This window comes from Colobus angolensis, unplaced genomic scaffold, assembly GCF_000951035.1.
Source record: "Colobus angolensis palliatus isolate OR3802 unplaced genomic scaffold, Cang.pa_1.0 Scaffold118, whole genome shotgun sequence".
Lineage (NCBI taxonomy): Eukaryota > Metazoa > Chordata > Mammalia > Primates > Cercopithecidae > Colobus > Colobus angolensis.
Window position 1 is genome coordinate 6,640,793 of NW_012112919.1, and position 9,663 is coordinate 6,650,455.

At 50.7% G+C, this 9,663-nt stretch overlaps 1 protein-coding gene across 2 annotated transcripts in view; it reads right to left on the reverse strand.

Annotated features, from left to right (window-relative positions):
* Nucleotides 1-2,701: 2,701 nt before the first annotated feature.
* Nucleotides 2,702-9,663, reverse strand: part of RETSAT (retinol saturase (all-trans-retinol 13,14-reductase)) — a 12,960-nt gene continuing 5,998 nt past the window's right edge. For both annotated transcript variants that reach the window (XM_011963935.1, XM_011963943.1), the window contains 6 exons: nucleotides 6,615-6,734; nucleotides 5,221-5,359; nucleotides 4,866-4,975; nucleotides 4,626-4,792; nucleotides 4,263-4,422; nucleotides 2,702-4,005 (listed from right to left, as the gene is read on the reverse strand). In XM_011963935.1, coding sequence (XP_011819325.1) covers nucleotides 3,866-4,005; nucleotides 4,263-4,422; nucleotides 4,626-4,792; nucleotides 4,866-4,975; nucleotides 5,221-5,359; nucleotides 6,615-6,734 — 836 coding nt within the window. In that variant the 3' untranslated portion in view covers nucleotides 2,702-3,865. The remainder of the gene's footprint in view (nucleotides 4,006-4,262; nucleotides 4,423-4,625; nucleotides 4,793-4,865; nucleotides 4,976-5,220; nucleotides 5,360-6,614; nucleotides 6,735-9,663) is intronic.

Here is a 9,663-nt window from a genome sequence, read left to right on the forward strand (position 1 = left end):
CCCAGGAGTTTGAGATCAGCATGGGAAACATAGCAAGACCCCATCTCTACACACACACACACACACACACAAATTAGGCATGTGGCTCTTGGCCTGCTGTCCCAGGTATTTGGGAGGCTGAGGTGGGAGGATTGTTTGAGCCCAGGAGGTCAAGGCTGTAGTGACCTGTGATCGCACCACTGCACTCCAGCCTGAGAGAAGAGTGAGACCCTGTCTCAAAATAATAATAATTTTGTGTGATTTTTTTTTTTTTTGAATTAGAGTCTCGCTCTGTCGCCCAGGCTGGAGTGCAATGGTGGGATCTTGGCTCACTGCAGCCTCCGCCCCCTGGATTCAAGCGATTCTCCTGCTTCAGCCTTCTATGTAGCTGTGATTACAAGCCACACCCGGCTACGTTTTATATTTTTAGTGGAGACAGGGTTTTGCCATGTTGGCCGGGCTGACCTCGAACTCCTGACCTCAGGTGATCGACTGCCTCGGCCTCCCAAAATGCTGAGGTTACAGGTGTGACCCACCACTCCTGGTTCACAAACTCCATTTTGTCTTTGGCAGAGGACATGTTTTCTTTCTTCATGCCCTCTGGGTATGAAAGGGGTCCCCAAGCTTTTCCTGGCTACCACTTGCTCTGACCTTATACATGTTGCGTTTTGCTCTTAAAGAGGACAGCAGGAAGAAAGGTTGGTTTCAGAAACCAAGAGGGTTGGCAGTGGATGTGCAGATTTTGTCACGGAGTCCACAGACTCAGCTTTTGAGTCTCTGAGAAGTTTCATTTCTTGTACAGAAAGAGTACAACTGAATTCAAGTTTGCCTTTAGAATTGTACTGAATAAAATACTGCACACTAAAGGAAAGCTTATTTTCTGCACAATTGTCTTTTCAAAGACAGAATATTTGAAGCAGGTTTCCTAGAGATTGTGTGGATGAGGGTACGCTGGTAGAGGCATCAGTCAAGCTAGGGGTGGTGTGTAAGAAGCACATGGAGCCACAAGAGGCACCCTCCTATAGTCACTAAAGGCTTCCCTTTCTGTGCCCAGCTTTTGGTTGAAGGGTGATTTTTCTTTTTCTTTTTCTTTTTCTTTTTTTTTGAGATGGAATTTTGCTCTTGCCCAGGCTGGAGTGCAATGGCACGATCTCGGCTCACCACAACCTCCCGGGTTCAAGTGATTCTCCAGCCTCAGCCTCGTGAGTAGCTGGGACTACAGGCATGCACCACCACGCTCGGATAATTTTGTATTTTTAGTAGAGACGGGGTTTCTCCATGTTGGTCAGGCTGGTCTCGAACTCCCGACTTCAGGTGATCTGCCTGCCTCGGCCTCCCAGAGTGCTGCAATTACAGGCGTGAGCCACCATGCCCGGTGAAGGGTGGTTTCTATTAGATGAATCTGTGCTTCAGTCACGGATGTTAATAGAGGCACCTGTTTTCCTGCTACAGATTCCTGAGTAGAATTGCTGAAAGAGTCCACTTCTAGACTCAAGGGTAGTCGAAGACCAGTCTATGTAGGAAGGCTGAGGCAACTCGGAAAGACCTGACAGCTAGTTACATATATTCTGACATAGTCCCCCCATAATGGCTTTTAGTGACACATGTGCTGATAGAATTCTAAACCTCTAGAATTCCCCTGCTGGTGATGCTGGTGTCTTCTCTTGTGCTTGTTTGTACAGGGTAACCTGATGCAGAATGCTGCAAGTGTGCTGAGAGCTAGAAGGCTGTGAAAACTTGCTAGGAAGGTTGGGCTTGGCATGACTTGCTCCAGTAGGAATCCTGGGGAGAGATTTTCAGCTTTAATTAAACAGTACATCCAGAGCCAAGGGTGACTCTCAACTCAGGTAGTTCTACAGGTCAGATGTGAATTTACCAAATCTCCCAATTTGTTTGTTTGGTTTATTTTTTCAGAGAGAGGGTCTTGCTCTGTCACTCTGGTTGGAGTGTAGTGGTGTGATCATAGCTCACTGCAGCCTCACACTCCTGGGTTCAAACAGTCCTCCCACCTCAGCCTCCCAAAATACTGGGATTACAGACATGAGCCATTGTACTTGGCCAAACATCCCAATTTAGAAACGCCTCTGCAAAGGGTTTGGGTCTGAGCTATGTTTGGTTTTTTTGTTTGTTTGTTCTGTTTTGAGACGGGGTCCCACTCTCTTGCTCAGGCTGGAGTGCAGTGTCACAATCTTGGCTCACTGCAACCTCCACCTCCCAGGCTCAAGTGATCCTCCCACCTCAGCCTCCTGAATAGCTGGGACTATAGGGGCACACCACCATGCCCAGCTAATTTTTCTGGGCGGGGATGGGTGAGGTGGGGACTTTATTTATACAGACAGGGTTTTGCCATGTTGCTCAGGCTGGTCTTGAACTCCCGAGCGCAAGTAATCTACCTGCCTTGGCCTCCCAAAGTGCTGGGATTACAGGCGTGAGCCAGAGCACTCAGCCCTGAGCTGTATGGTACTTCAAACTGCCAATACGCCAGCCCCTGACACTCTGATTGGTATTCCTTTAATTCATCAGACCCCCGTGTGCAATAAATGACTGAATGTTGAAATTGTTCTTCTTTGTTTGCCCAGTCAGTAGATGGCCACTTTTTATAACTTTATAATTACTTAATTTTATTTTTTAAAGCTTATTTTGCTGTTTTTCGTGTATAGTATTTTACTGAGCTTCTGCAAATGCCATCGCAATTTTGTTTTGTTGAACAAAAAACATAAACTTCAAATGTTAAAGCAATGGAATCAATAAATTTATTGTTACATTAACACGAACTACAAAACAACCTTTCGTATGTCTGATACCAAAGACACAACTGAAAAGTCATTTTTCCAAACCTTGAGCTTGCATTCACATACCCATCTAACTCTCACATGTGCTAATTAACGGCAAATGCCATTTCTGGGCTTCACACACATTCTGTCGCTTTCCCTTTTCTGAGGTGACTTCCCTTCCTTACCCCACACCTCCCAGAGCTGTCCCCAGGTGTGCCCTTGCCTGGACAGCCCTGCAGCCTGCTTTAGCCCAGCAAAGTATTCATCTTACCAGTCCATGGCCTGACTCCTGATGTTACCATTCGCTGCATCACCCTTCCCTGCATATTTGGAGGATGAGGCTTGATTGAGGCTCAGGTACTGAGCTCCCTGAAGGTGGCTTGATGCTGGCACATCGAGAACCAGATGCCACCCTGATCATAAGGAAGACAGACCCAGGACTTCCATATGAATTGGATATGATCATCTGACGTGCCCCCTAATAACTGATGGATCCCGCCGTTACCCCAAAGCTCCAGACCACACCGGGCCAGACACAGGCATTTCCTGTCCCCTGAAGAGCCACTGAACCCAGCACAAAAGAGATCTAGAGCTCTCCAAACCTATGGAATGGCAACCAAAACTATGTCCAGGTTTTGAGTTAAGCCTCATTAGTCTCCCTTCTCCCTCGACAGTGTAGAACTGTGCAGCACAGCACTAAGTGAATGAGAGCAGAAGCCTCAGGACAGAACTGAACCCACCAGCTTTAGCTGACAGCACTGCCAGGGGTTCTATCCACCAATGGAATTTTCTCTTTGATCACTGAGTGAGGAGGCATGGGTGAGGGATGCAGAGTGCTGCTCGTCATGAGACATCAAGCTATCCAAGTCAATATCCTGTTAGTAGGGACAGGATGCTATAAAAGTCATAATAATCTCACCTGCCCCAGCTGGAAGCAATGATTCCATTGCCCCAGATTCGGAATTGTGATTTAAACTAGGCCTCTCTTCAGGAATCGGAACCAAATTAGAGTGCTTATATGTGCAAGGAACTAATGCAGAAAGGCATTATGGGTAAGTCAAGGGAGATGCCCCAGCCATTGGGCAGATTCTTCTGACTCCTCCCTGATGGAACTAATTCTTCTTCTTCTGTGCCTGGATCCTAGAGCCAAGATCCTTAAGGTCTGAGTACAAGTTCCGCTTCAGGATGGCACTGCTGCACAGCAGAGCACCTTGCAGGGCCCCGAGCAGCCCACAGGTGAAGATATCCTGGCCTAGGAGGCAAGAGCAGAGGCCCCTGAGCGTGACCCAGGCAGGCCCAGGGGAGGGTGGGGCCCTGGTGCTCTTCCCTCCACATGAGGGCCACCCAGAGCTGGCTCCAAGCAGAAACGGGGCCACAGCCTGCCCAGGCAGCCCTGCTCAGGGGATGGGAAGCTGCAGGGGACAGCAGGGCCTGAGGACAGGAACAGAGGACGTTGGGTGACAGGGGCCCAGGGTCTCAGGTCCTGACAACATGGGGCAGTGAGTATACCTGTCAGGTAGAGGTTGGGGATGGGGCTCTGGGCCCTCAAGGAGGCCATCACACGAGGGTGCAGGCGGCCCAGGTCATGGTCAGCCCCGTAGCAGGCACCTCGGGGAGCAGCCAGATAGAACTGGCTGGTGAGTGGGGATCCTGCAGTCACACTCTCCACCTGAGGGCACAAAGGGTGGGGCGGGCACGTGAGATCCTGACTCCCCTCCCTCTTCCACTGTCTCCCGTTTGCTGACTGCGGGTATGGGTGCCCTGTCCTTCCCTGGGGCTCATGTCGTGGGGCCCAATTCCCCTGTCTTTGCAAGGAAAGGGCAGAAATGGCACCATGAGGTCCGTCACCACCCCAAATATTTTACCCCCTACCTTCCCCTCCAGCTGTGGGAACAGTTTCATGACCACTGACATAGAGGCTTCCACAAAGGAGTTTTTGAAGGTCTCATAGTCACTGCCCCGCTTTCCCTTCAGCTCCGCCTGCCACTCCTCAAACCACTCGTAGGCGCTGGGTATGAGCATGATCATGCTGGACCGGTCTGGGGGTCAGAGCTGATATTACTACTGCCCGGCCCCTCCCTCCAGCCCCTCACCCGGGACCCGCAGCCCCACCTGGGAATCGGTCCTCCCAGGTCGGATCCTTGGCTGATGGGAAAGAGATGAACAGAAGAGGGATGTGTTCCGCAGCCTCTTCCCTGGGCATGGAGACGTAGCGCTCCATCCTGCGTGTGACAGGAGTGTGGTGTGATCTCCTGGCTTTTGTCCTCAAAACTCCAGAACCACTGCAAGGACTGCTCAGCCCTAGGGACTCCTCACAGGGGTGAAACTGAGCCACAGCCTTGAGGTGACAAACTTCCAGGAACAAATTAGATATTGCCCATTTCCTCCCATTCCATATCCTCTGCTCATTCTCTGAGTCAAGCAGGGAGGCACAGGCCACACACACACACACACACACGCGCCTTACGCCTGGTCCATGTCCGTGTCATAGTAAACATAGTAGTTGGTGGATGGCAGACGCAGGTCCTCCTTGGTGCCTTGCAGGCAGATGAAAACAGACATCATGCCTAAGCCAGGCCGCACCATCCCCAGCTGCTGCTTCACACCTGCCAAGGGGAGTGGGTGGTGCCTGTGTGAACTATGACCAGAGACGGCCACTCCCTGCTCCTAGGAGAGCCTTGGGGTGCCAGCTCTGGCACCTGCCTGAGGCATGCCAGGTCCCTGGCCACTCTGCTTCCTTCATTTAACTAAATATTTTTGAGGCCTTCAGATCATGTTCAGGAGGAAAATTCACAGACAAGGGAAAATTGTAACCAGACAGTGAGAGGGGGGTAGGAGGGACAGGTGACTCGAGCAGGGCTGCCTGGCCAGGACAGTGTCAGTGCCCAGAGGTCCTGGGACAGGGAAGAAGGGAGGTCACGGTCACAAAGAGAAAGGTAGGAAGTAGCAAAGGCGGAATCTGCCTGTGCACCATGCCTGACCCCCCTGCGCTGCCCCTTGGCCATCTCTGCCTCACCCCTTCAGCTCCTGAGAGTCTGAGAGAGGGGAGGCCGTGCAGGCTGCAGGCTCAGCTACGAGGGGCAAAGAAAAGAGAGGCTGGCACTGGTGAAACCACCCTATGCCCTGGAGACAATCACAACTCCCTTACCACCCAGTCCCCATGAGGAAAGCCAGGACCTCGCTTTACCCCCCAGCCCGCTCTGCTGTCCCTTCCCCGGTTCCTCAGGGAGCAGCTCCCGGCCCCACCCTCTGGGGTCAGGACTCCTTCCCCTGCTCTCTGGCTCCTGCACCAGCCAGGGTTTCCACCATACCACATCCGGAGCTGCTCTGTGCTCTCCAGCTCCCGCCCCAGCCTGAGCCCTTCATCTGGGCCCCTCTCTCTCAGCCCTGCTGGGTTCCTGGTCCCCTCTTCCCAGCGGCCTCCGTTCCTCAGATCACACCAGATGCATCCAGTTACATGAAGTGGCGGGACCTCTCGGCCGCGGTGGCTCAGCGGCTCTGCTCCCTGTGGGCTGCCTGCTCTCCTGCTTCTCTTCCTGAGGCCTCTTCTCTGGAAACCCCCTCAACCCAGAAGGGTGAGAGGAGCTGGAGCTTTCAAATCAGACCAGCTGCTCCACTCAGCCCTGCCCCTTTCAGCTGAGTGTCCTCAGGACTGTAATTAATCTGTATGGGCCTCAGTTTCCCCAACGTTAAATGCTAGGGTTAGGATGACATTAGAGGCAGCGTTCTCACCTTGTTGCTTAAGTACAATCAGAGGGCCGGCCAAGAAGAGGGGAAGCATGACCCAGACGGAGCAAGTTGGCTCCAGAAGGGGACACGGTGGGGAACCTGCAAGAGGGGCAGTGCAGACCCGCCTTTTACCTGGCAGACAGCGGGCATTCCCCGGCAGTAGGTGCTCATAGGTGTTGAACAGCCCTGCACTGGAGACCACAACGGGGCAATAGATGTTCACCAGCTCATGCCCCTTCTTCACACTGACACCTGCAGGCACAAGAGCTTGGCTGAGGGTCTGCGAGTCCCGGGGAAAGAGGAAGGCCCACGGCCCCCATGGATCTCTCTCTGCCTGTGCCCATTTCTCAGACGTTGGAGTCCAGCTACCTAGACTCTGGCAGGGCAGGCCCCTGGGAAAATGCAAAGTGAGTGAATATTTTCAAGTGCTTTCAGCCTATCCTACAACTGCTTGGGCTGGCTTTTCCTAGCTCTGTACCCACCTGCGTGTGTGTATTTGTGTGTACTCTGTGTTTGAGCCAAATCCCAGACAAAGCTCAAGGGCTAAAGCGTTTCCAGTGGAAATCTAGGCCCTTTTCTCTGCTGCCAGAGTTGCTTCCAAATACTCTTTAATACTCTCCAATCGGGGCTGGGCACATTGGCTCATGCCTGTACTCCCAGCACTTTGGGAGTCCAAGGTAAGAGGACTGATTGCTTGTATACAGGAATTCAAGACCAGCCTGGGCAACATAGTGAGACCCTGTCTCTCAAAAAAAAAAAATTTAAATTAAGCTGTATGCAGTTGTGCACACCTGTAGTCCTATCTCCTCAGCCAGACGAATGGGTTCAGCCCAGGAATTAAACGCTACAGTGAGCTCTGATGACACTACCACACTCTAGCCTGGGCAACAGAGTGAGACTGTGTCTCTAAAAAAATGAATGAATGAATAAAATAAAAATTAAACCCTGCAATGATGCCTCATCCTGGATAAGAGAACCTCTGAAATCTTATAGCAGCCTGTACAATGTGGTCCCTTCTGTGTGTCCAGCTCCACCCATCTCTGCTCACTCTCACTAAACTCCCACTAAACTATTAGGCAGAACCAGTATCAAACAGCTGAGAGTCAACCATTTCTCACCTACAAAAATGGCAGTTTCTCATTGTTCAACCTAATACTTCTGGATGCCTGAAAACACTCAGCTCTTTCATGTCTCCATGTCTTTGTGCATGCTGCTTCCCCTTCCCAGAATATTCTCCAACCTCATCTGTTTGCTAGGTTCATCTCACCCTTTATTACTCAGCTCCACACCTGTGCCTCCAGGAGGTTTCCCCTGTTCCACCATGCTGTCTGTTACCCCCATCCTTAGCACACTCCTCCAGATGGCACGTAAATGAATGGTTTCTGTTTTTGTTTTTGTTTAAGACGAAGCCTCACTCCATTGCCCAGACTGGAGTGCAGTGGCGCAATCTCAGCTCACTGCAACCTCTGCCTGCCAGGCTCAAGCGATTCTCCTGCCTCAGCCTTCCAAGTAGCTGGGATCACAGGCTCCCAGCACTGTGCCTGGGCTAATTTTGGTATTTTCAATAAAGACAGGGTTTCACCATATTGGCCAGGCTGGTCTTGAACTCCTGACCTTGTGATCCACGCACCTTGGCCTCCCAAAGTGCTGGGATTACAGGCGTGAGCCACGGCGCCCGGCCCTGGCTAATGTTTGTATTTTTGGTAAAGACAGGGTTTCACCATGTTGGCCAGGCTGGTCTCAAGCTCCCAACCTCAGGCGATCTGCCTGCCTTGGCCACCCAAAGTGCTGGGATTACAGGCATGAGCCACCAGCGCCTGGCCTCTTTTATCTCTATCTTTTATTACCTAGCACTTGAAAAACAAATATATCTGGATTGTATTTACCTCAATTGATAAACCTACCTTGCTTCCTGGACCCCTTTCAGCTAGGAGAACTTGTTCACAGACATCAGAGAAAACCTTGCCCAACTGACAGCCACCTCTCTCTTACCACCCAGTTACTTATCAGTCTCTTCTACTAATAGATTATCTCAGATCACTGATGGCCTTTTCTCCTCGATTTTTTATTTTGCACTGGGTCCCCCACTTATCACCTCCTTGAAAGGTTCCTCTGATAAATGCATGTCTATACCAGCCCAGTTTTTCCCAGGCCTCTTTTTGTCTGCTTCCTGGCTTCTTTAAGCACCCATTAGTCATGGATGGCCTATTCTGTTTAACAGACTCCTTCTTGCATAGACCCTCTATTCCAAGAGTCATTTATACTGGGATTCGGAGTCCCTATCCAGGTTACAGCATCAATTTGAGCCAGTATAATAAGGTTCTAGGCCTCACTTTACAGACAGAGGCAGGGAACCTTGCTGGCCTTCATACTACCCTGTGGAATCCAAGGTTATTCATTCATTCCATCAGTCACTGAGCAGCATTTATTGAGCCTCTAATATGTGCTAAGATTTATAAATACAAAGATAAAAGACAGTCTCTACACTCAAGAAGACAATTGGCTGGTCATAGTGGCTCACGCCCATAACCCCAACACTTTAGGAGGCCGAGGCGGGCGCATCACAAGTTTAGCAGATCGAGACTCTCTTGGCTAACACATGGTGAAACCCCGTCTCTACTAAAAATACAAAAAATTAACCGGGCGTGGTGGTGGGCACCTGTAGTCCCAGCTACTCGGGAGGCTGAGGCAGGAGAATGGCGTGAACCCTGGAGGTGGAGATTGCAGCGAGCTGAGATCGGGCCACTGCACTCCAGCCTGGGAGACAGAGCAAGACTCCATCTCAAAAAAAAAAAAAAAGACAGTCATAGATTACTAGGTAAATAATTTTATCTACTAAATAAATAACTAAATACTGTTCTTTGGGGACCATGCAATCCTTTATTTTTCTTTTCTTTTTTTTTTTTTTTTTAGACGGTGTCTCGCTCTGTTGCCCAGGATGGGGTGCAGTGGTGCAATCTCGGCTCACTGCAATCTCTACCTCCCAGGTTTAAGTGATTCTTCTGCCTCAGCCTCCCAAGTAGCTGGGACTATAGGTGCGTGCCACCACACCCAGCTAATTTTTGTTATGTTTAGTAGAGACGGGGTTTCACCATGTTAGCCAGGATGGTCTCGATCTCCTGACCTTGTGATCTGCCCGTCTCAGCCTCCCAAAGTGCTGGGATTACAGGCTTGAGCCACC